This window comes from Melitaea cinxia, chromosome Z (genome assembly GCF_905220565.1).
Source record: "Melitaea cinxia chromosome Z, ilMelCinx1.1, whole genome shotgun sequence".
Taxonomy (NCBI): Eukaryota; Metazoa; Arthropoda; class Insecta; order Lepidoptera; family Nymphalidae; genus Melitaea; species Melitaea cinxia.
The window spans coordinates 18,087,153-18,115,092 of NC_059424.1; the positions used below are offsets into that span (position 1 = coordinate 18,087,153).

Consider the following 27,940-nt stretch of genomic DNA (forward strand, 5'->3'; position numbering starts at 1 on the left):
ATGCCGTAGTCGTATTCAATTTTATATCCTTACTTCGAAAGTTTTAAACATGTTTGTTGAATAATTTTTACATATCCCAAAAAAAAATACAAATAAGGATAGATGAGTCGAAAATCAATTGAAAAAAGAAAGTTATCAATAATAGTAGACAGATTTAAAATATAAATGGTTTAGGAGAACTAAAAGTAACTGATAAATACGTAAAAACAAATGAACTATTAAATACAAGTATTAAAAGAAAGTGTGTAAATAATTAATAGATCGAAAGTAATCAATAGGATTTACAGTTGATACAAATCAATGGAGCTCGACATGCGGCGAGCGTGGGACGCGCGACGCGAGGTGCCGCCCCGGGCCGCGGATCAGACTGGTGTGAAACTGGCATGCAACGACGTCTCCTCCTGACCTGCAGCCTGAGCCTGACTAGACGGCGAGAAATACTGGAGAGGTAATTTCTAATATCATTGATATGAAACTTCTACTTAATAATATAGTTGGTCGTGTCATAGCACCTAATTTTGATAAGGATGACAGAATGTTTAAAGACGAGTTACCTGTGGATAGGATGTGATTCGTTAAGCATTGTCATGGTGACACAAATAGATTTCAATAAAGGTAACATCGCTTTAACCACATTGATCCAAAAAATAAAATGAGTAGCATGCAGTTCGGTCAGTATATTGTGCGGAAATTGTTAAGTAAAGAAAAAAGCACCCAAACGTCAGCTTGTAATAACAATAATAACTCTTTATTGTATACCAACGTAAGCAATATTACGAGAAAGAAAAAAGAGAATAAGTACAAAAGGTGGCCTTATCGCTACTGAGCGATCAGCGGTCGATCGAGCTTAAAATTATTGCGTATAAAAAATAATGTTATGAAAAATAAAAATATTTCAATGAAATTATTTTACGAAACACTTCATGTATGTTTCCGACCCATTTTCGGCTATGGCGACCATTTCGACCACTTACAGGGCTTGGCGCTGGTGCGTTCGGAGATGGCTTATATAGCCGATTTTTGCAGTAAACTCCTTTGCACAAAGTGGGCAAGTGAGCTTACCACTCTCATAATTATAGTGAATGGCGGCGAGTGGACGGTCTTTGAGCTCATCGTGCTTGGCGTCGAGGTCAGCTAAACGTTGTTCCTCAAATTCACGAATTAGCTTTTTCACAACCTCGCGCCATTCCGGTCGCTGTGCTGCCAAACTCTCCCATCGAGATGGCTCTATATTGCATCTTTTCATGTGACGCTTCAGAACATCTTTATATCTGAGGAGTTAGCCGCCATGCTTTTGCTGGCCCTCCTCCAGTTCAGAGTAAAAGATGCGCTTCGCCACTGTCTCTTCCGCCATCCGTGATACATGACCGCACCACCGGAGTTGGCGACGCATCAAATATGCCTCAATGACACCAACATTGGTCCATCTTAGAACTTCGCTATTACGTACCCGATCGGACCATCTGATCTTCATGATGGTGCGTAGGCATTTTAGGTGGAATCGATCGAGAGTGCAAACACCAATCATTTATTTAACTATTTTTTGATTTTAAAAGTTGAGCAAACTGATTTAAATATAGTTACAGCAGTAATAATGCTTTAACAGTACTATATCTAATTTAAGTTGAGTGACATTATTATAGCAACTAAAAAGTTATTTCTAGTAGTATCTCTGTAAGCTTATGCATGGATAAATAGCGACCAATATTACCAACCTAGGTAATACTGATTATTGGAGCGTAGGTACTAATCGCACAATATCACCCGATACTAAGCAAATATGCTTTCCTGTCTTCATGGAAATTGCAGTAGCATAAACAGTGGTGTTAATTTAGACGCTACTATTTACATTATAAACAGTAAATTACTTATTAAGTTTTTAGTATTATTTTGTATAAGTAATAAAAAGCAAATAAAATGTAACCTTTTATCATATGCATTCTATATATTATAGTAATCTAGGCAATTTTAAGAATATTTTAAGTTCGAATATTCAATTTTATAAGTGAATTCTGTTATGATATTATGTCTAATTTATATGAAATATTATAATAATATGGAATCAGTAAGTTTTTTTTAAAAAAAATCGGATTCGTGAATGTATTTATATAACACGATATATTTGAAATATTTTTCTTTAAGAATAATTTAATACGGTACTGTGTTAATCCAAGCTGAGCTTTTTGAGAATACAAAGAAAGCAAATTGTTAAATAAAACAATAGGTAGCAGAATTTAAAGAGTTATCAAAAAATTCCAGTTACAATAAAAATTCCACAGATGTCTGCTTGATTTGAAATTGTGCACAACAAAAAAAAAGCGGTATAAAACAATTTTAAAGTAATATGGAACAATATTTACGAATATGAAAACAGTTTATGAAATATGCACTGATTTATTAATAACTCTCAGTTTAACCAATGAACTAAAAGTTAGCAAAATTAAAATTAGCTAAATTAAAAATTAAGCTATTTAAATAATATTGCAAATAATTATTCAGTTTTATTCACATAAGCAATTTATAAATTTAACTTAAAAAAAAATAGGCTACGACATCGAGTTCAACGATACTATGTTTTCTTTGTGTATCGTAATTCAGGATTCATGCAACTTGTTAAGCTAATATTTAATAGGGTAATGTAATATTTCTTACCCCAGTATAAGCTGCACCATTCCATTCAAGATGCTCTTGTTCAAGGTGTTCCTCGGGTGGTTCAGTTTCTGGGGTATTGACTCCACTACTACCAGTTGCTTTGGCCCTAAGAGCATTTCGTAGAGAAATGTTCGCCCGAACAGCCTCTGCTTTGCCATGCTTTATTAATTCGAATACAGCTACACCCAATGCCAATCCCATTCCTCCAACTAATATATAAAACAAACCAGCTAATTGGTTTAACGTCAATTCTTTTCCATGAACCTGAAAAACATACACATTAATAAACTCTCATTTAATCAAATATTTTTATCAAAAGTGTCTTTGAGTACCTCGCCTTCAAGAGAACATTTAGCGTCGATGAACCACGTCCTTACAAGTTGCTGGAGCTCTCCACTATTCTTAACAGATTGTAGAGCCAAATTTACTCCATCCCTAGAAAGAGACGCTTAAAAATATAACACTGTATCGTTATACACGCAAGTGCAATGAGGAAAATCGCAATGCGTCGCAACATCATGACCATTTAATATACGTTCGCTAAAAATAATTCGCTGCGCGATTGTCAGTGAATGATGCCTACCGTAATTTAGATCCTTTTGGAAGAGCGATGGCAAAATCTTTTACGCCGGAGTGGGTAACAGAGACCAGCATTTCACAAGGTTTTTGAACTTCAGAAGAACCAAGAAAAGAATCTGGAGATATAAATCCCATCCACAAATCATCTTGTGTAGATTTTGATGGACGTTTGACGTAATCCTAGAAAAATAAAAGGTGAAATCAAGTAAAAACCGATTATTTTTTTTAATTGATATATAATTTGTATATTGGTACCACTGGGCACGTTGTCACCCTTGTTGTGTATGTAAGAACAGGTTCACTAATACGGTGTATTGTCAAGTACGAAGCCATATTTGCGGTGTAGGTTGAGACAAATATCAGTGTAAAGAAACACCAAACTACACTCACAATCCTTCCAGATAAAGACCTAAAAAGCAAAAAGAATTTACGGTTCGTGACAAAAAATATCTAACAATAGTTCTAGCTCAACTAGTGACAATAATAATACATTTCATACAATTAAATATTAAAATATACACTGACCTCGGAGAAATGTCGCTACCCTGTTGCATAAAGGAGCTGAGCGAAAACCACAAAGCATTCCAAAAGCTGAAATCATTCACGACCACAGTCTGTAACACCAAAGACGTTTTGAATAAGATATCATCAAAAGATTTACTTATGAAACATGTGACATTTTATATGTGTCTAGGTTTCAAAGACTTTTAGATGTGCAATACATATTTTACACGTGCATCATAGCCGAACTTGTTGATCAACTTACTTTTTCTATCTAAAACGTCTATTATTTTTTTTACAGTACATTCATTGGCTACGTGTGATTGAACTTTATACAAAATTGAATATTTCAACATAAAAGGTTGAATATTAACATCTTTTAAACACAAATTTGGTACGTTTAGTTGATGATAAATACCAAAGTGTAATCAAAATCACTCAGAGATATTGAGAGTCAAGAGTCCACTTACAACACAAGCTTTACAGAACCGAGCGTTGATAGTTAATTATTTCAACCATTTTCACCAGAATCTTAATATGTTTTTGAAAATGAGTACATGTATTTATGTATGACAGGTTTTGACTGTAGAATCCTAGACTAATAGTTTATTTTTATATTGAAATCCTCATCATTCCTATTTTAACTTACTATAAAATACTTAGTTATTTTAAAAATGTACGATGTGCTAAAATCGACTTCTTCCACTTTGATAGCATTTTATTAAAATAATATTCGAACGAGTTGACTGTTAAATAAATGATATAGATTCAAAGCGTTGTTCTCTTTATTTAGATAGTAAGAATTAAAAAAATCTAGTCTTTAAGCTTCAAAAGAATATAGTTGTGAAGTTTTAGTATTTAACTAGTCTTAATTAAAATTAAGTTCATGAATAAAAGACATGAACGTTGTTGAAGATGTTTAACTACTAAAGTCATTTGAAATGAATAAAAGAAATTAATGATGTATGATTCGTTTTTGGTGTTGAAATGCGTGATTTCTTCATAGTCATAAGTCTTTTGAAATCAATAACTGTTCTGGTAAAATAACTACATCGATATATTAATAGATGACTTCAATGTCGTAACTTGATTGATTTTTAGGAACATCAAAAAACGCTTGCTGCATACCTGAGTTGTTGCTATTTCGTTGTTCTCGGTTGTACGAGAGGAGATATGCGACGTGATTCGCCATTCGTTCGGAGAAATCCTCGATACCAAGAACATGCACAAACTGACGCCGACAATACTTCCAGGAATGCAAAGCTTAAATATAAAATCGAAAACTTAATCTTCATGATATTTTTAAAAATACCAAATAATTAGATGTGTAAGCCAAAAATAAACAAACTATTTTTCTAGTATTCTTAGCTGACAAAATCAGTGGAAAATTTGGGTTTAAATAAACGTAATAATGGATTCTATTTGTTGGAAAACGTATTGATTTAATGTTAAATATACTTGCACGGGATCTACGAAATGTATTTGAAGATATATATGTATGTACAAGTTACAAGTAACTTTATATAAAAGTCTCACCCATATTTCCATAGATAAGGGACTGAGGAAGCTGAAAATAGTAGCGATGCTTGACGACGAATTTTTGTCGGATTGCACATCGAATGATAAGAAAGGCTTGCTGAAGTCGATGACCTGTTCCCGTTCCAAGGTCACGGTCAAGGGTGCGATCACCAGATCTACTTCCTAGATGTGAAAAAGTTGTAGTATCATGAAATACCAAATGTTAAACCATAAAGATATATGATAATAGCTAAGCAAATACTGAGATTTTATGATAAAAAAATTTTTTTACTGAAATATGCATTGTTTTCAGTGAACGTAAACAGAGGAACCTGTTAGAAATTCTGAGTCACGTCTAATAATTGACACAACAGACCGGTGGTGATTTTAACTCTTCAACCATCTTCATATACTATTCACCTGACTTTGTTGTTTTTTTTTTATTCTTTAGATTAAGGCCGTCTAGACAAAACCAGGGCATGTATTTGTACTAGAACTATTATCTGTTTCTAATTAGTGTCAATGAGTCTCCCCGAGATAATTAGACGTGAGAATTTTCGTTTGAAAATTATGATGGTTTTTTGTTACTATATCAAAATTAGGGGAAAAATATGTTAAATAGAAAAAATACAGCGTACTTAAGACATAAAAGGCAAGCCCTCACGATATTTCGTGTACCGTTTCTTTATGTGGCAGTAGAAATAAAAAACCAAAAAGTCAGTTTTGTGAATTTTTCGAATTAATTTTGAAATTACATAAAATGCAAACACAAAAGTTGTGCCTTTTTTATCACCAAATTTTTTACAACTTTGCCATTTAACTTTATTCGATAGGACTTGCAGTTTTATCTGAAACATTTATAAACCTTTTTCAACCTTAACCCCCCCCCTCTCTTCCCACTTTTCGACCTCAAATCACCTGTAAATTATTTTTCCTTGTATTTTTCTTATATTATTTTACTTTTTTTAATTGGTTTCTAATTTTTTTGTACTTTATACCATTTTCAAACAATGATATAATCTTTATTCTGATTCTTTTTAAGACAAGTGTTTAACCTCTTTATTTTTTATTTATTTATTTATTAAATAAAGAAAAACTAATTTAACTATAATAACTAAGATTTTTATATAATTTTAATAACATTGTAAGGCTCGGGCTCATTATAATATTCTAAAAGTTCTCGTCAAACAAAGCAAACTTTAAAGAAAAGAAACTAGCAATTCAAACCTTGTAACCGTTTACAAGCTTTGTAATAGACGCAGCTTTATAATAAATAGAAAGCGACATATTCGAATATATTTTATATGGGTATTAATATACGCAACAAAAGCGTTACGTTTAATGTTACGAAGCCACTCAAAGAGAGTTCTCAAGTTACCCATTTTTGATCTATTGTATATAGGGCAACCCTTTCGGTATTTTGAGCCACAGAGTGTGCGTTACCTCAATATACGTAACGTGTATACTTCGTGCTAACATATTGCTTAAAAGAAAAAAAAATACTACGTATATTCACAATAAATTGGCGGTAAAAACTTGCCTAGTCAGATTACAGATAAAAAAAGATTAGTTCTCAGTGTTCTTTAGAAAAACGATTTAGGAAAACGAAAATTCTGTGTTATAAAATAACAATACAAGTAGGTAGGTGGCAATATTTTCAAAACCACGCAGCTAGTCTGCGTAAATTGGGGAACTTTGGTAAATATTGCTACTCCGTATATCCTTACCTGTGAACGCGGCTTTTTATACCATTATGGTAATTTTTCAAGCGATATTCAGTGACACAATATTATTTTTTATGGTATATTTGCCACTCATAGCTATGTTAGATATTTGGTATGTAAAATATTATGGTGTTAGATGTTAGGTTGTTACGTATACAATTGTTTCGAAAATAATAAAAATAGAAAAAAAAAACTATGATAATATAACTTATAATTAATATTACGTAGTACTAAAATAATTTATTCCTATTTTAAAAGGAATTTAAAACAACATAAAAAAATATTCGAAAACGGGATATTTACCATGTTTATTTATTTTCGCTTTGCTGAGCTCGATATTTCGACATTGACTTACTCGTGATCAAGATATTCGAAGTCAAAACATGGTAAATATCCCGTTTTCGAATAATTTTCGTAATAGAAGTAACCATATTAATATAAAATCTACCATAAAAAAACTATATATATAAAATAATAAGATATAATTTATATATACAACATGAAATATTACTTTTTTTCTTGTATAGTTTTTGTCTCGGGAGAAAACATGATAAACGACGAATGACGACGATGAATTCATAGTAATTTTACATTCTTAGTGATTTTTACCTTCTTGAATTTTAATAAAAAGTAGTTGGTATTATCAGGTTTAAGAACTTTATTTCTTATAAGAATAACACAATTCACTTTCATAAGATACAATTAAAGCTAACATAAAAAAATAGGTAAAAAAACTTTTTAAGTTAAACGGTTTTATGTTAAACATACATTGCAATGTTTAAGATAAATGTACTAAAAACCAAAAAATAATAAAATAGATACAGTCGTGGGAATTATAAACATATGCATAGACTAGACTAAAATAAAACCGTGGGGCACGTCAATTGTCTACAATCGTTGATTAAAATGTTTGTTTTGTAATGTTACACTATAATTAGGCAGTTGTTCAACCGACAAAGATGGACGTGTGATAAGTAGGGCTAGAATGTGGAAACAAGCTAGCAAGCTCGATTATAAGCGAGTTTTAGGGTTTCATAGTGATGAGCGAGTAGTACTTTTATCATATGTTTTGTCGATTAAAGACAAACTACGAGCAGTGAAACGATTCCTCGCCAGCCAGCAGTGTGAATGTCCAACGATAAACTAGTTGAAACATCTCTTTTATTTACATGGAGTGTATAACTATTGGAATTTCCATGCGCAAAGAAAATAGTAAGTAATTTCCTCACCGTCTGCGGGCCAACTGCCTATTTTAACGACGAATTAAACGATTCTTCTATCGCACATTAAGTCGATAATTTGTAGACAATTGACGTGCCCCACGGTTTTATTTTTGTCTAGTCTATGCATATGTTTATAATTCCCACGACTGTATCTATTTTATTATTTTTTGGTTTTTAGTACATTTATCTTAAACATTGCAATGTATGTTTAACATAAAACCGTTTAACTTAAAAAGTTTTTTTACCTATTTTTATTTTCTAGTTTTTAGTTTTTATTTCGCATTCTGTTTAATTCATTTAGTGCTTCATTATTGCAAGGCCCATCTTAAATATTGAGGTTGTATAGTGCACTGTATTCTTCTTGTCAAGCCCTTTTATTTGATACCCATATTGGTGGGATTGATAAAAAATTGTTATCAGACATTTGGTAGCGGCGGCCAGCTTAGATTTCAATTTTGCATAGTAAATTGTATTCTACTTGTTGAGACCTTTCATTTGATACCCATGTTGATGGGATTGATAAAACCTAAGTTATCCGCCATTTTGTAGAGGCCGCCATCTTGGATTTTAATTTTATATAGTACATTGATTATACTGGTTGAGCACTTTCATTTGATACCCATATTGATGGGATCGATAAAACCTACGTTATCCGCCATTTTGTAGCGGCCGCCATCTTGTATTTCAATTTTTTATAGTATATTGTATTCTGCTTGTTGAGCCCTTTCATTTGATACCCATATTGATGGGATTGATAAAACCTACGTTATCCGCCATTTTGTAGCGGCCGCCATCTTGGATTTCAATTTTTTATAGTATATTGTATTCTGCTTGTTGAGCCCTTTCATTTGATACCCATATTGATGGGATTAATAAAACATAAATTATCCGCCATTTTGTAGCGGCGGCCATCTTGAATTTATAATGATAATGAATAAACATAATTGTATTGTCACCAAAATTCAAAGTGTATACAAAATTTCAGATTAATCGGTTGACAGGAAGAGGGTGAAATTTGAATTACTAAATTTGACCCAAGAATAAATAATAAATAAAAAATAAAACAAACGGGGTGAGCTAAATAAAACCGTTTAAAAAGGGGCAGTTCCATACAATCAAAAAGTGTAAAAAATATTGGAGATAGTTACATAAAGTTTGTTTACAAATAAAAATGTTTAAAGATTCCCTAGACTATGCAAAGCTGGATGTGACATGTGTGTACTTTATAGATATATTAATTTTGTGTATACTCGTATTATTATTCTTTAATTATATTATGTTGATTTATATCGTTAATTTTTTTAAACTCTAAGTCACATTGTTTATTACGTGCTGGAGGTAAGACGCTTATTCCATTGTTTTTCGTTTAACTGCAATTTTTCCTTGTTCCGTTTTTCTCTCATAGGTCTAAATATAGATTAAAAAAGGATATGTGAAACTAAAGATTTAATATAAAAGAAGGTTACTATATTTAAACGCTTTATAAGATTCAATTTAAAAATTTGATGTTCGAATTAATAGTCTTTAATATTATTTTTCTTTTTAATATTGTTTGCCAAGCAAGAAAATTTTAAAACAGTATTTATCACAAGTTTTTCTTCACTACGGCTGTGCAAACATTTTTTATGAAGACATTCTTTTATATTAGTTCAAAGATTATGAATAACAGTTCCAAGGTCTTTGTGGAGTAGTTTGGTAAATGCATGCAAATTCTATTCTTGTAAAAACTTAAGCCACCGCTCTCTGTAATACTGTTTAGCATATCAATACTAATGCATTGGAGGTCATTGCTTATGTATGGTCTTAGTGAGCTTTGGAGTTTGAAATTTCTAGAAATCTGACATTCAGAACATCGATGTTCCTGTAATTCTTTTACATATAAATTCTTAGCATCGTTGCATTAAATTAATAATAAGACTTTATTTCTAATACAGACCTATAAATGTAACAAAAAAAAGATGAACAAACAAAACATAATATGAAAATTTTCGATAAAACCTTGGATAAAGATGCCGCGAGCGCTAATAATGTAGCTGGAAGATATTTTTTCAAGAGCATTACGTATCAGGTATGTAACTTATAGATGTGAACGATAAAGAAATGGCGCTGAAAATTTACGCTACGTGCGATGCTATAAAAAACGAACCCTTTAACGTACATTCATTCTAGTACATAATATATCGTAATCGAAAATTAATGTGATTTTCAGAACGTTATGAAATTCTCGTATTTTGTTAGACTTAGTATTTGCATGAAAAGAACAGTAAAATTTATAAGATTTATGTGGTAACACAATAATCCATTCACTATGCTACTGTTAAGAAATAAGTAAAAATATATATTTACCTTACGGACGAGTTCTCCAACCAGGCCATCCCACCCTCCAATCATTTTTGGGTTTTCGTTTCCATAGTTACCATCTTTGACAAGACGCATTTCGACTGATAAAGAAATGTAAGTCTTTAGAGCAGCGGTGGGTATCACGTGGTCCGTGGGCCGCATACGGCCCAAATAGTAATTTTGTGCGGCCCGCCAGAGGTTTTAAAATTTTCAAAAGTGTTAACTTTATTATATATAAGGCACACCAAAACTCAATACTTGTACCATCAAGTCTTATTATTTTCCATCATTCTGTGTTTTTGGCCCAAATATTTTTTTTTTTAAATTTGCGGCCCTATGGTAAAAAAGGTTGCTCATCCCTGGCTTAGACTGATAAATAAATAATTCGAAATTGTGGAAAGCAGCATTTTGATAGGGCACATTCCTCGCATCTTTAATATATTATCAGTATTGGAATCTGAGTTAATACGCCTTGAGCCATTAATCAATTCTTGAAATTAAATTTACCTGCTCTGATTTTTTTGTATATATGATTGAGTTAAACGTTTATCTGGTGATCTTTAAATTTTTTATTTATTTATTTATTCACCTTAATTGATTTAATTTTTATGAATAATAATTAAATTATACTTTCAATTTTAAACCTTTAGAAAATTTAAGTATTTAAAGCTAATAGAATAATAAGTAATACTTACAATCAATTTCCAATTTTTCCAGTACCAGATAAGTCAGATCGACGCAAAAACCGCGAAACTTAGAATTTGGATTATCAAGATCAGTGTTGCGTGAGACATAGGGTTCTTCGATGATAGTCGCTACTATGTATGTTTTATTGCGATCGTAATGCCCAACCTCATTCAAACCAGGGAGTTTCCAGGGAGTAACGGGAATTAGTCCTTTGTTATCATACCAGGTTCCGACCTAAGAAAAAAATGTGTTGTTGACATTTATCAATTATAAATAATCTTTAACCTCTATAATTCTTTCTATAAGTTGATTCTTTTCTCTGTTGCTTAGATTTGTAGTCATACTTTTGTATCAGTGATGCTGTAAAGTATATAATATATATTTTTTTCTTTTTAAACTTTCTCGCAAATTTTCAAGAAAGTTAAGTAAAGTTAGTACGTTCATACTACATATACAACTTGTTATTTAAGTGATGTCCGTCCGTTAAGGGCTATATAGAAATACAAAGAGGCATAGCCGAAATCTGAAATTATCTGTGAAAAATGAAGTAGTAGTAAGTACAGCTCATTACTACGAAACATTAAAGTCGAAACATTTAAAAAAAGGTTGAGAAGACAAGGGTAAAGAGGCTATAAATAACTGAATCAACTGTACAACTCAGGTAATCCGGTCATTGGCAGAGCACTGACTTACACACGTCGGTAATTTTATGAATAATAATTATTTAAAGTTATTGAAGTAATAAAACTGAACAAACATCATATTCAATTAAATCCTTTAAAATTTCAGCGTAACGAGAAATATAGTACACAATTACAATATTCAAGTTAAACGCAACGATGAGAAATGTTAGAGGGTGTTAGTTTGAGTGCGGAGCAGTAACGTAACGTTTGAGTACTATCAGATTTGTACCACAATCACAAAGGTACTTAGTGTTACGAGAGTCTCGTGGATCCAGAACTACTTGTTTAAAGGGAAATGGACGTGGAAAGGATTACTGATGACTATTTAATCGTAATTCCCTTTTTATTCAATTGCATTTTTGTTATACGTTATGGAATATTACTTAAACATTTTTATTGTACCTACACTTAGACAACGGTCTTAATGCTGCTTGAATTTTCTACTAAAAAACCTTGGCATGTTCAAGAAAGGAGTGCTTAGTCGGAAAAAAGCTATGTAACAATATAAAATACACAGTAATATAACATGTAGTAATGTAATTACGTTATAAACAATATTAATAAAATGTACTAAATGTAATATTAATGAATGTAGTTAAAATAAAAATAAAAAACCAAATAAATAAAGTTAAATTAAATAAAATTTTAACCTCAAAGAAAATATTTTTAAAAACTTTAAACCCAACTATATACACTAAATTGTAACGTATTAACTTGTTTCATAATTTTGCAGATAGTTATCAAAAGTCATGTAATATTAGCTATTCGTACTCTAGAAGAGCTTATATCATAGATACTAGTTACTGACACTAGCGAGAGTAGTGGCTAAAAAAGATGCTTTTAAATTATGCAAATTTATGGGACAAGCGGGCTTATGTTTTAGCATATAAGGCTCTCTCCTGGCCTTTTAACCTCCATGCTAATCACCTCGTCCAACGTAATAGTTTTGATAAACAACAAAGAAATATTGCCGTTAGTAGTTTAGTAGGTACTTTGTTATATTTTATTTTAATTTTCGTTTGTTAATTCCAAAAAAGCTTTAAATTTTTAAATAACATTATAAACAATTAAAATGTATTAATTTTAATTTATTACACAACTGTACTGTTGTGCGAGAGGCAGACTTGAAGCAATACCAGCCTTAGGCTACTTGTAAACCTTAATTCCTATAAGAGAACACATAAATTAAAAAAAAAACACGATAATTACCTTGACCATGCCTACATCAACCGTCATTTCCATTACTTGAAGAGTGAAGTTACGTCGGTGTCCAGCCTCGTTGAAGCGAATAAGACCAGTCAAGCCTTCCAGCTCGGTCTGCAGAAAATAACACAAGTCTACATGCTTTAAATACGATCACAAAACACTTCCTATTTATAAACACTGCTAGTCTTCTCAGTGTTACATATCATGATGCGCGTTATGTAAACTAAGCTGCGTCAGTTGTGGTGAATAATTTTAGCCTTTTTTAGTCGCATCATAGGTTAAAACATATTTAATAATAAGCGTTCTCTTTGATTAAGCTAAGCATACCACAAATGGAACATACAGTTTAATTGTATCTTACTGCTCGTATATGAAATAGTTAGGTCAATTTGAATTATTACCGCGGAAATAACCTAATTATAATTATTTCAGTAAGTAAATAAGAAATATATAAGATTGTACAAGCACACACCCGTACAAAAAAAAAAAAAACTAATGTCTGATGAATATATGTATGAATATATGTATCTATTATATGATTTACTGAACGAACGAAATCAAGAGTACGTTTAAAAATTAAAACTAATCACTTTTGGCCCAATCTAATTAATTGCTTTGTAAAAAAAAATTACAAACTCAATAAAAAATTGGCCAATATTCAACATCTGCGTATCCCACGGTAATTTAAATTGAGTTTAAATCTTTTTACACTGGTTGCGTACACACACAGTCATCCAATCATGTTGCATATTATATTAATATAGTTATTAATAACTGAAACATAAAAAAAACTAAATCAAACTCTCTGTTATCAAAATAATATGCAATGTTGTTATTACAAATTATTTACAATTTCTTTTTAAATGATTAAAAATAAAATAATGGCCACAAAAACAGTCTTTGAACTTATTCAAGTTAAAGAAAAAATTTCACATTTTTTTTTGTGATGATTGCAAATGTATTCGTTTTTTATTTAATATTTAAATTTTTTAAGGTTGATTCACGAACTTACGGTATTTTTTCAGTCCCTTTTCAGTAGCAATATCGGTATTTCATATATTTACAAGAATTAAAATATATATATATATATATATATATATATATAGGTAAAAATGATCAAACTTGTCAAAATCATTTTTTTAAGCTAGTTAAAGATATATTACCTATTTAACGTGAGTGAGAAGCTTTATTTCTCGTTACTACTGGTTCGTAGGCCGGAACAAACACAGTTCGAAAAAAAAAAAATTGTTAGCGGATATAAACTCTTTGATTTATTAAGTAATAATGTATGAAAAAAATCCCATTTTGAATTTGGAATATGGATATGTTTGTTATACTTATAATTTTAATGATAAAGCAATCATTTTTAACCGACTTCCAAAAAAGGAGGAGGTTCTCAATTCGACTGTATTTTTTTTTTTTTTTTTTTTTTTTTTTTTTTTTTTATGTATGTTACATCAGAACTTTTGACCGGGTAGACCGATTTCGACAAATTTTGTTTTAATCGAAAGGTGGTGTGTGCCAATTGGTCCCATTTAAATTTATTTGAGATCTAACAACTACTTTTCGAGTTATATCCAATAATGCGTTTTTACTTGACGCTTTTTTCGTCGACCTACGTTGTATTATACCACATAACTTTCTACTGGATGCACCGATTTTGATAATTCTTTTTTTGTTGGAAAGGGGATATCCCTAGTTTGGTACCATGATAAGGAAACCAGGATCTTATGATGGGATCCCAGAGAAATCGAGGGAAACTCTCGAAAATCCGCAATAACTTTTTACTGGGTGCACCGATTTTGATAATTTTTAATTTAATCGAAAGCTGATGTTTATCATGTGGTCACATATAAATTTTATCGAGATCTGATAACTAGTTTTTGAGTAATCTTTGATAACGCGTAGTTGCTTGACTATTTTTTCGTCGATCTGCGTTGTATTACTTGTCGATGTACTTGAAGTCGGTTTTTTTTTCGTTTGCGCGCAAACTCAATTATTTAAAGTTATATTTATACTGAACTGTTCTGACACGACAATAAAGTGTCAATTAAAGGACATTAATTTGGCAGTGTTTTGTCTACGTGACTTTGGGGAAATCATCTGCGATCATTTGGCACTATTAAAAGCCATTAATCCTATAGAAGAAGAAAAAGAAGGCAAATGTTTTTTTGTTAGAAAACAATTATAAATTGACTTTAAGTCCATGTACTTGTATGCTTTAATCACAATATTAATTGGAAAATATTCCGAGAATTTATCGTATACAAGAGGTTTTTACTGCAACAATCATTAAACGAGATCTTAGTATTTTAGATTTCAAATTAAATTCTAGCAAAAGTAACATTTTTATTTTCTAACTTAAAGCAGAGAACTAACAAGTATATACTGCAATGCTGCACGTTCGTAACAGCTTTGAAATATAAGGTTTTCCTTCACATTTACGCGACAAAAGCAGCGGACACTCTCCAGACGAGCATGACGTATCGTGTGCCACTCGAACACAAATTGAACGTAATTGGTATATTCAGATGATCCTGAAATTTAAATAAAATCGAGTAATATTCACGAAACAAATTATTTGTCTTTGAATCATATTAACTACCTGACAGATGTCCTGACTTGTCGTCTATAAAATGTGTTATGTTTAAATAGTTGTAAAGCTAAACGATTTTATTAGATTTTTGTGCAATTTTCTAAATTTATCCATTTCTTACGAAAATTCTTTAAGAAACAGATGAATGAAATTGGAAAAATGGTGACCAAGGTTTGGCGAGATAAAAAATATATAAATAATACCTAATTTGATATTTTATCACACGTTACACGCCTGCTATTTTTTCAAGAATTTAAATATCTTTACTTAAAATTTAAATGAGCATTGTTACGCATTTATTGTATTTAGTCTTTAATACCTTATATCTTTTTTAAAGTTATTTTGGTGACCGTTTCCATATCTTCCACAAGATTAAAGTCGCTTAACGTGCAATGGAACGGGCTATGCTTGGGGTTTCTCTCAAAGATAGGATTAGAAATGAGACTATCCGCGAGAGAATGAAAGTAACCGACATAGCCCACGTAATTAGCAAGTTGAAGTGGCAGTGGGCTGGTCATTTGTGTCGCAGGACCAATGGCCGTTGGAGCAGACGGGTTCTGGAGTGGAGACCGCGTCTTAGCAAACGCGGTGTAAGACGTCCTCCGGCCCGTTGGACCGACGATCTACGTAAGATTGCCGGTATAGGCTGGATGAGGATTGCGGAAAACCGGGATGTCTGGCGCGAACTTAGGGAGGCCTAAGTCCAGCAGTGGACTGCAATAGGTTGAGCTGATGATGATGAGCTGATTCCATATCTATGTCACTTTTTACAATTATTATTTAAGCAAAAAAAACCTTTCGAGAGTTGCCTCACTCTGAAACTCACTTTGAAGAATTGAATTTCTTACATCATATAAACAATACAATAATTATATATAATTATATCTTGTAAATACTCGTATGCTTCTCATTAAATATTTTCGATTCTCAATTCGAAATAATCGAACAATAAATTATTTACATACAAATTTTTTTTCGAAATAGCACACGTCGATTGAAAAGCGTAATGAAGCATTCGCTCACAGTCATTGAATATATGAATTGGCATCATTCATTCGCATAAGCAATACGGAATTTTAAATGTCTCATGAGAATACGCAGAAATCAAATCCAATAACTTCGCAGTGTAAAATAAATATAAAATGGAAAATAAATTCTGATATATATTTTTTTTCCACAATGTGTATGGAAATTATATGTACGCGTATTTTCGTTAAATATTTGTTTTCTGCTTATTCTAAAATATATGATATTATAATGTAGAAATATATTGAACTCATAATGTAGGTAAAATATCTGATGTTATTGCTTTATTAATAACCCTTCAAGGGACGACGAACAAATCATTATGTATAAGGTACGTATTTACATGCAATTATCTGTCTAATGAAATAATTTAAGTAAAAAGAAAAAAAAAAATTCAATTCTCTTCAGTTTGTTTAAAGTCATTATTTTTAAAATATTCAAACAATATCTCATAAAACAACAGTAATATTAAAATATGTACATATTTTATCACAAATAAAAAACCCGTACGTTTATTATTAATAAAGCAAGACACGTTTTTGATAATGAAAAAGAATAACCAATTAAAAAAAAGAGGTATCGCGGTCAAAATACGCACCCTCTTGATCATCCTCGATATTCTCTCGCCGTATTCGTAAGGAGCAATCTTGTTGTTCGGGTTGCAGTCGATCTTGCTGTTGGTCATATTGGAGTTGCGTCTCATGGTACCGCGGAGGAAGTCGGGTTTCTTGCGGAGCATGCGGAGGATGGAGTCGATGAGAACCTGAACCGCGTCATACATCAGAGCGGCTTGGGCCTGTTGATACAAACTTGGTTAGTATTCACACATTAATCTGAAGAATTTTATTTTTTTTATTTTATTTTGTTTTATTAGGCAATCCAACAGCGTTATAATACAATAGTATGTTACAATATAATGCATAAAAATGGCCAAAATAGGATCACACTGATATGAAAGAGAATTAATCATTATAAAATGCATAACTAGACACTATATTTAAAAAATATAATAATAAGAAGTAAAAAAAGTAAACGGCTATGTTCCGTCTTATCCACTGCAGTTAGAGGTGAGTGCATGACATGAAGATGTGAATGTGTGTTCGTGTAGGTGTGTGCATGTAAGATGGAGGTGTATTAGTGTAGGTGTGTGTATGTAAGATGAAGGTGTATTTGTGTGGATTTGTGCATAAATCTGTAGGTGCTGGTTTAGAATATTATTGATGATACTACGAAAAATGCATCTTTTTGATTTCTTTTTTAAGTGCCGTCTTTGTTCTTGGGCAAAAAAGGTCTAATTTTGGATACTGCGTATTGTACGTATTGACAATACGGCAGATGACCGAGTTACGTGCGTAATTAGTTCTTACTTGAGGTGTATGGAACAATGGTTTAATATGTCTAGACCGTCTTGATGGAATTCGGAATTCAATCTGGGATAAAAGCTCGCTGCAATCTATTTTCCCACTTACAATATCATGTAATAAGACAATATCGTACTGCTTACGACGTTGGCATAGGGATTCAATTTGGTAGTGTTTACATGAATCAACATAGGTGGGAGAGGTTCTGTAAGTTTTGAAATTCAAAAGTTTTATAAATTTTTTCTGGAGCGATTCAATTCTGTCGATATGTACATTGTATACAGGGGCCCATATACTACAAGCGTGTTCCAGTATAGTTCGAACGAAGCAGAAATATAAAGTTTTGATACAACCTATATTTTTGAATGTATTGCTAACTCGTGATATGAAACCTAGTTGACTATATGCTTTAGAAATTATTGTATCGATATGATTTACAAAAGTCATTTTGGAATCTAGTATCACCCCTAGGTCTCGAACAGAATCGACTCTTATGATGGGGACATTGTTTATAGCATAAGTATATAATATAGGATTCTTTTTACGAGTGAAAGTAATTTGATGACATTTAGCTGCGTTTACAGTGATACGATTAGTTAAGTAATATATGTATAGATCATTTAGGTCACATTGTATTTTGTGGCAATCAGTGATGTTATTGATTTTTAAATAAATCTTCTTGTCGTCAGCAAACATTATAAATTTAGAGTAAGTTAAACATGAACCAATATCGTAGAGATACGCATTGTAGAGTAATGGGCCCAGTATAGACCCCTGCGGAACTCCAGAAATAACTGTAACGTAAGAACTTTGCACTCTTCCCAAAGTGACAGCTTGACTCCTATTTGTTATGTACGAGCTTATCCATCTAAAAAGGTCACCTCTTATACCCAGGGCATGCAACTTGTGCAACAGAATTATGTGATCAACCCTGTCGAACGCCTTTTCAAAATCTGTGTAAATAGCGTCAACTTGGACACCACCATCCATAGAGCGAAAGATGTAATCTGTAAATACCATTAAGTTGCTTACAGTGGAACGCCTCTTCATAAATCCATGTTGCTCATCCGGGATCGAAGAGAGAATTAACGGACTTATAGATTGGTATACTAATTTTTCGAATATTTTACAGAATAAGTTTAATTTTGAGATAGGCCGATAATTCTCTATCCGACCACGGGAACCACTTTTATGAATGGGTATAACTAACGCTTCTTTCCAGATACTAGGAAAAGTACTAAAAACGTTTATAGAAAGATTAAAAATTATGGTCAACGGTTTAGCTAGGCAAGAAGCACAGTTTTTTATAAACGTTGGGGGGATTTTATCACTACCTGGGCCCTTGTTAAGATCAATATTTTTTAGTAATTTTAAAACCACGTCCTCAGAGAAACTTAGCCTATAAATTGTGTCAGTTGATTCTGCTAGTAGTGGGAGATTATATTGAGTAGCTGGTTTTTGAAATACACTCTCGAAAAAATGGCTGAAACCTTCGCAGGCGTCAGCTTCACAGCGGTAAGAATTGTCACCTAAAGTGAGTACGTTGGGGTATCCTGTGTTGCCGCTACGCAATGTTTTCAAGTATGACCACAGGTATTTAGGGTTCTTCTTAAGATTTGTTTGTATATATTCTTGATACGAATCGTAACATTTTATTTGGATTTTCTTTTGTCGCCTTCGTAGAATAGAAAACTCATCGTAGTCTCTGGGATTACCGTGCCGAATCCACCGCATATGCGCTCGGAGTTTGTCATTTATTACGCGTATTAAGGGTCTTGAATACCAAACGGGAAATTTATCTCTCCGGTGGAATATTTTTTTTGGTACAAAATCATGTATGACTTTATTAATAATAAGGTAAAATTTTTGTGTTATTTCGTCTATGTTATTTCCCTGAAGTACTGTGTGCCAGTCAACGTTGCGAAGAAAGTTATTGATTTCATAGTAGTCGGCTTTAAAGAAGCAATACTTTATAAAAGATTCGCGTCTAATACAAGGCAACATAAGATCCGGTGCATTTAAATCCAAACATGGGTGATAGCCATCCTCCGAAACTAACGCAGTAGTAGATCGAGAAACATCAATGTGGGTATCACTAAATATTAAATCCAAAATATTATTACATTTATTAATACATAAATTATATTGACGAAATCCAGATAGGTTACATGAGTCGATTAAATAATCAGTCGCTAATTGTAAATCCGTAGAAACGCTTCTTTGGGTCGTGTGGCCCGATGGTGACCACGTAATATGCGAGATATTGAAATCTCCCCCTATGATAAAATGATCGTTAGGATGTAAAGATACGATTTTAGTTAGCTGACACGTAAAATTGTTAAGACGCTGGACGTGATTGTCATCAGGTGGAATATACACTACACATATATGTAGGTTGCGCTTATCGCGAGCGTCCAGTGCGGTCGCTGCGACAGTCGTCCAAAGGCACTCGACGCCTGCGCATGCCCAGTCAGGACGCTCGCGCGCGTGCAATTTCTGCTTTATACACAGCATGACACCGCCACCGTGCTTTTTGGAAGAAGTAGTTTCGCTTCGATCGCATCGAAACAGCTCGTAGCGGTCATCACACAAATTGTTTGTTTGTCGTCTTATCTTTGACATGCTCAATTTTACAGTTACTATGTATGAATATTATACTTTTGTCAATGATATAGAGCGCGTTCAATTAAGGTGTAATATCTTATAGCTTCAGCCTTTAATATCCCACTGCTGGGCATAGGCCTCTTTCCCCATGTAGGAGAAGGATTGGAGCATAATTCACCACGCTGCTCCAAATCGGGTTGGCGGATATAATACTACGTATGAGTAACGATCGCTATCAGGTGATAACAAACAGCTTAACGTGCTCTCCGAGGCACGGTGGGAGACATACAAGGACTGCACAAACACCCACACCACGTCAAACACCTGTATGACCAATACAAATGTTTGTTATGTGCGGGGAGCGAACTCGCAACCGGCAGCGTAACAGGCATAAAGCAGTGCTGTGACCGTTGCACCAACGCGGCGTCTATAATATCTTATAGATAAATATGATATTTTGTAGGAAACAAACATTATGTCAAAAGGGAATTACTTGTTTATTTAACTATTGTATTAGCCATTTAGCAAAGTTAGGTTTTACGATAGAGTGGATATTTTTACAGTTTTACACAATAATTTCAATACTTCGTTCTGTATGATTTATCAACTAATTTCTTGTTGGAAATTATAGACGAAAAAGTGTTTGGATTAAATTTGTGAAAATTTCACTTTTAGGTCAAACTCGTTTCACTCTCCTTTGTGCCTTAACTAAATTTAATATATTTATTTTATACCTGAATGTATTTTTAATCACTAGACAGTTTTTAATTACAGCATTTTTAAGTTTTCATTTTAATGAATTATTAGGTTACAAAACCATATTATCAAACGTATTTGGCTATTCATTGATACAATTCCTAAGACGATGACGTTACGACACATAGTACGACATAGTCGACACATAGTTAGGTAGTCGCGGAACCTTTTGATTATTGTAATAAAAAATGAATCCTGCCAAACTATACTCTAATTTAGAAAGACATTTTAAATTATGAACGTAATTTCGAAAAGTTTTATACATAAAAGGTGTATAAGCGTAATTGAAAATAAAAAAAAAATATCATCACAGCCAAGGCGTGAACATTTATAAAGATCGCCAACTGAATGTTTAATTAGAATATCATAATGATTTGGGCACGTGCTCTCTTTGGATTGTTCTCACTTTATATTACAATCACGTAAATATGTAATGGCAACCTACACCCCTGTTTTTAGTGACCCTTGCCTTCGACATGAATCTCAATGAACTTCTTTGCGTCTGGAAGGGATCTTAATTGAAGCTTTGGGTCTATTCGTTTGTATTGATTTTACTATCGTATTTTCAAATCTAATACATTCGTAAAGGGTATTTTTTTTCACTTGTAGTACTAATTGTGTTGATTCTATGCTTTGATAACATGGAACAATTACTTAAATGTATTTGTTTTACTTTATCTTAGGTATTTTTGAACCGTAAATATTATACACTAGTTGACCTCGCAAACGTTGTTTTGCCATATATGTTATTAACCTCCTTTAATACCTTTTTATCCTATAACTTAGCTGTATGAAAAATAGATGGTAGCCGATTCTCAGACCCATCCGATATGCACACAAAATTTCATAAAAATCAGTCCAGCCGTTTCGGAGGAGTATTGTAACCAACACTGTGACACGAGAATTTTATATATAAGATTTTTCACTGAATTTTTTGGTTAATCAAAATAAAATATAGCCTATGTGTATCATAATAACATATACTCCTGTATAGTGTAGCTTTCTGTTAGTGAAAGAATTTTCGTGTTTGGATCATAATTTTCGAAGATTACCCTTTACAAACAAACGAAGTTAGAAACTTTACCTCTTTAATAATATATATTTTATTAAATATTAGTACTTGACTCACAACACTATTGCATGATCTTTACGTTATCTAGTGTGTACGTTTTAGAAAATTGTAACCCGACGACGAATTTCGTACTAAGAACAATGGAAACCAAAATTGTACATTTGTTACGGGATATTTTCCGCACAAAATTGGATACGGCTTTCATAGTTGTGATCCTGAATAACTAACTTAAAATATAGAGTTGGTTTCAACTTGATATAACAATTATAGATAAATCCTATCGAAGGCATTATAAACACATCAGTTGCGGGTAAAACCGCAGGGAACAGATGGTAATAAACAATTTTCTATTATACACACATTAGAATCTGCGGATATCGGATATTCTACACACCAACTGTGCTACTAATGACTCACCGAAATCGAATCGCGACGCCAGAGTTCCATGAAGTTCTGGACAATCTTCCTAGAAAGATCGAGAACTCGAAAGCCGGTTATGTTAATGGCACCAAACTCGGATACCTCTTTCTCCCAATGATCGTCCATCACCTGAAACAATGGTCGACCTTAATTAAAGTTACCAAGTGCGAATTGTATTTTAAGCGCACCACACTACTGTTTTAAAGTCGTAAGGCCAAATCACCTAATGTGTTAGAAATGTAACAATAAACTAGGCAGGTATTTGTCGTTAAATTTACTTTACCAAGTTCCATATGTTTCGATTCTCGTTAATTTATAGAGCGCATTAAAATGCAAACAACAGGAATATTATGTTTCTATTTCAACGTAAAGAAGAATGGGACTTTTGGGCCAAAATGTAATGAGTAGAGATATTGTTTAAAAAATTGCATATTTTTTTATTTTAAAATATAAAATATCAGCTCAATTCTGAATCTAGAAGCGGAGAAAATTAAGAAAGATAGTTTTCATCAAAATATTTGGGTATCGATTCCACTATAATCGTATAATAATAAATAATAAATATATCGTATAATAAAATGTTTGCACGAGTTAATTAACTCAAGATATTTAGATGCATAATTAAAGCTGTAAACAATAATGTGTATTTAAATAAAGTTACATTAATATCGAAAATATCAATTAATATTTGATAAACCAAAATGATTATCGATTTCGTATCGATTTAAAATAAATCATATTTTTAATGACAGCTTTGACAGCTTACTAACAGTAATACTGTGTCCGTCACTCGTTTCGTGTTTACTGTTTTCCGATGCATTCTGAGTCCATTCCTGATATTTATTTATGCTTTCAAGTGTATATCAATATTTGTAATGAGTTTTCAAACAGTCTTTACTAAATATAACAAACATTAATGCTACAAGAACTTAGTGATCGGTTTTTTTTATAGACATTGTAACATAACCTCACTTTTACAAAAAGTCTAATAACTCCACTCTCAGATAGCCAAAATATAGACAATTTTCATAATTCAATTAAGGGATCAATAAGCCTAAATGCACTAATTGATACCATTTTCATTTCATTACATTTTGGCCCAAGAATGTATAGAATCGTATCCATCTCCTTTGTGTTATTAGTGTAATTACGCAGTTCTTAAATTTTTCTTACACGCTAGGTACTGAACTGATGTGAGAAAAATTTCTATGGAAAATATTTGTGTTGAAGTAGCCTTAATGCTACAGCAACAGTTGAATATCTATACAAATAAATAAAATTGCGAGTGTCTTTTTGTAATATTAAAACAACCGCTTTTTACTAAATGCATATATATTGTTTAGGCCAAATCGCGCCTTAAAGCGATTGCGTTAGGGTTTAGTTCGCGGTCCGCGTTGTTCTGTCGTTTCTTACATCTAGTAGGCGGTCCATTTATTACTTATGATTTTGTAATACCATTTCGCTGCGTTAGCGACGCTTTTTTTCTGTATGGGCTTCATCGGTGATATCGCCAGGTGGCACGGCTCCCCGCCGTCGCCGTCTCCCGCGCCGCTTAGCTGCAACAGTCTCGATTCCGCTCTCACGGTAGCGGACGTATCGCTGCTCGATACGGCGAATAAAGTCTCGCGTCCGCTCTGCAAGGTGTGGCCGTATCGCTTCTCGACGGCCGGCCAGTTCCTATTGTTGGACTTATTGTTTTGCGCGTGCCTCGTGGTTTATTAACTGCTTACTTACTTACTTTACTGCTACCGTTTTAATTGCTGTACTTATAACTTAACTGTGAAGTCTCCAGTTCGCTCTGCACGAACGCAATTTTCTGTGTCGCTTTATGAGAACCCCAATGTCGGGTTCGGACTCTTTGCTGGCGTGACCGCACGCAGTCCTGTGAATATATCTAACGGTTTATTTGGTAACTGTAAATATTTAATTGCTGTGCTTATAACTTAACTGTAAATATTTGTTGCTGTGCTTGTGACTGTAACTGCTTGTGTATTGACTGAGTTATTTATTTCGTTATAATCAATTCTGTGACGTGTCTGCTCGCGAGTGACTGGGGGTGTCTACTCACTGTCGAAGTCTGGGGGCCTGGGGCCTCCTTTTCGGGGACTGTCAGGACACCTATTTTACACTTAACGTCACACCACACCACACGACCTATACACGTTCCCTGGCGATCTTCGATCCCAATAGACCCTAGCTGCCCTTCGAAGGTAAGTGCAATTTCCTTCTTATTTTTCAACCCCTTTTTTGTATTTGCTTGCTCACGCCGCATATCCTGATCGCCATAGGTATTCCGTACCCGACCCTAGGCAGTCCGCCGGGAGGTCGCTGATGGGCCCCGACCTCTGAGGCTCTGCTGGACTGGCTAGGGCCGTAACATTTTGGTAGCAGAGCGTGGTTGCCGTAACATTTTGGTAGCAGAGCCCCCCACGCCTTGAGCTGCGTGAGTTTAACTGATAGGGGTTATATTTGTTTAGGGTATTTGTATTTGAGTAGCTTCGGGTAGGTTTAGCCTGTGTGGTACATCCCTGTTTATATATATATATATATATTTTTTTTTTTTTTTTTTTTTTTTACTGTTTATATTTTTCTTACTGTTATTACTGTAATTATTGCTGTGATTTGTATCTGTATTTTTTATTGTTGTATTGGTTGTTGGAATTTATATCACTGCATTTGTTTATCGTTATATATGATGCCGTCTCACAAGCAACCCAAGGCACCTGCGCTGATAATTCAGGAGCAGCTGCGCTGGGCGGCGCATGCCCACACACTGATCGGGCGCGCCGACCGAGTGTATAATTTAGCGCAGCGGGCGGATCAGGTTCGGGATCGACTGGCCTTGGTCGAGAGCGCATACACTGAGCTTTTGTCTGCGGATGTGGAGAGCGGAGTCAAGGACTCCGCTCGTCGGGATTATGAGCAATTCGTCGACTTCACGGACGACTTGGTTGAGGCAAGGGGCAAGCTGGCGCATGAGGCGCGTGAGAGCCAGATGGAGGGTCTGGCGAAACTGGAGTCTCCGCGGCGGAATCCAGCTCAAGCTGAGCTATTAGGTAAGTTGCCCACATTGGACTTGCCCAAGTTCTCGGGTGCTATTGGTGAGTGGCTGGCCTTCATAGGCCTCTTTGATAGCTTAGTCCACGCCCGGGGGGACTTGTCCCTCGGTCAAAAAATGGCGTACCTGGTCTCTTCTCTTGAAGGGGAGGCCCTTGCGGTCGTTGGTCACTTGAAGTTGGCCGACGACTCCTACTTGATCGCAAGAGACCTCCTAGAGAGGAGGTACGCAAACACCCGGCTGCTGGCTGACGAATATGCCCGACAGCTTCTGAATCTCCCGCTACTGACTGACAGGACGAGGCTACGTCAGGATATTATTAATCCTGTCGTAGTCGCGTGCAATTCGCTGAGGCGCCTGGAGCTTCCGGTCGACGAAGGGGCCGGAGGTTCTTTTTTGTTGCTCCACCTCGTACTGTCCCGCCTACCCCTCGATTTGCGGATCCATTTTGAGGAGAGTTATGGCGGGGACGGAGCGGATCATATTCCGTCTTTTAGAGACCTGCTGCTCTTTTTAGAGCAACAGTGCAGGCAGGTCACAAACGCAGCGGGCGCCGCCGACACCTCCAGGGCACCTGAAAGGCGGAACCCGCCCGGGAGGTCATCGCCGACACCGTGGAAGGCAGCTGGAGCTCCTTCCGGAGGGCTCCGCCCTCTTCCTACGTATACCGGCCTAGTGGCCAGGGAGGCTCCTCCGTGCAACTACTGCCGCGGGTCTGAGCACCGATCCGCGGCTTGCCCGAAGCTGTGGGCTAAGCCTGCAAAGGCGAGGCGGACCATAGCTCGCGAACGCCGCTGGTGCTTCTCCTGTTTGGAGCGGCACCTTCAGAGTGACTGTCCGCACCAGCGGCCCTGTCCGCACTGCTCGGGTCCTCATCATGAGGTCTTGTGCCTGGGCCCGTTCAGCGCTCCTCATCGCGCCCCTTCCGACCGCGCCTCTGCCACGGGCGGGGGCGCTAGTCAGCCCCCTCTGGCGCGTGACGCTTCTCGCTCGCCCACCAACCACTGCTCCCCCGGCTTGAACAGGGGACATTCCCCTGAGCAGTTGGGGGGTCACCCTGCCAGGGGCGGGGGGGTCTGCACCCCCCCTCCTCAGCGGGTCGAGAGAGAGTTCGACGCCACTCAGCTGTCGTCAAGACCACTGTCTCCTCCCTTAGCTAAGTGGCCGCGACTGGAGCGCCACCCTCCCCCCCTTGGTCGGAGTCGGCGACCTTACCAGGTCCCTAGGACCTCTTATCTGTCCCGGCCCGCTAGGCCGGGGCCCTCTGAGTTCCGGGCCTCTCCGCTTAGCGCTACCTCGCCGCCGGTGGTCGAGTTGTCACCTGACTGCCGCTACGAGGACCCCCGGCGCGAGGACTGGTCCGATGGAGGCAGCTCCAACTAGGTAGCTGCCGCCCTATCTCCCACCACGGCCACCTCCACTGAGCCTTTAAGCTGTCAAACTGTCCTTTTGCAGACAGCCTCAGTGCAGGTGTACAACCCGAAGGGCGACTGTCTAACATCTCGCGCCTTGTTGGACTCGGGTTCACAACATTGTGTGGCCTCTATTTGGTTGGTGGGAAGACTAGGGCTCCCCTGGAGCTCTGAATCACGTCGAATGTTTGGCATCGGAGGCCTGGAGCCTCCCGCTCCTAGGGGAAGAGCTGAATTAATTTGCTGGCCCTGTCTTAGGGCCGACGCACCATCCGGAGCGTCATCTTTAAATGTATCCCGTGCTACAAACTGAAGGCCGCCATTTCTCACCCTATGATGGGCGACTTGCCAGCCGATCGCGTCACTGCCATCCGACCATTCGCTGGAGTCGGAACTAATTTCGCTGGCCCTGTCTTAGTCAAGTCGTCCTGCTTTCGTAACGCGTGCTCACATGGAGCCTACCTGTGCGTGTTCGTGTGTCTCTCCACTAAGGCCGTTCATCTGAAACTTGTAAGTGCCCTC

General features: G+C 35.2%; 1 protein-coding gene across 1 annotated transcript in view; it reads right to left on the reverse strand.

Annotated features, from left to right (window-relative positions):
- Positions 1–362: 362 nt before the first annotated feature.
- The window catches only part of LOC123668893 (glutamate receptor 1-like), a 124,183-nt gene continuing 96,605 nt past the window's right edge, over positions 363–27,940 (reverse strand). The window contains exons 6-18 of the mRNA XM_045602585.1: positions 22,946–23,077; positions 17,334–17,531; positions 13,117–13,224; positions 11,233–11,458; positions 10,544–10,638; positions 5,269–5,433; positions 4,861–4,995; positions 3,757–3,845; positions 3,487–3,640; positions 3,236–3,411; positions 2,985–3,087; positions 2,653–2,916; positions 363–440 (exon numbers count right to left, since the gene is read on the reverse strand). Of these exons, the coding sequence (XP_045458541.1) occupies positions 363–440; positions 2,653–2,916; positions 2,985–3,087; positions 3,236–3,411; positions 3,487–3,640; positions 3,757–3,845; positions 4,861–4,995; positions 5,269–5,433; positions 10,544–10,638; positions 11,233–11,458; positions 13,117–13,224; positions 17,334–17,531; positions 22,946–23,077 (1,923 nt within the window). The remainder of the gene's footprint in view (positions 441–2,652; positions 2,917–2,984; positions 3,088–3,235; positions 3,412–3,486; positions 3,641–3,756; positions 3,846–4,860; positions 4,996–5,268; positions 5,434–10,543; positions 10,639–11,232; positions 11,459–13,116; positions 13,225–17,333; positions 17,532–22,945; positions 23,078–27,940) is intronic.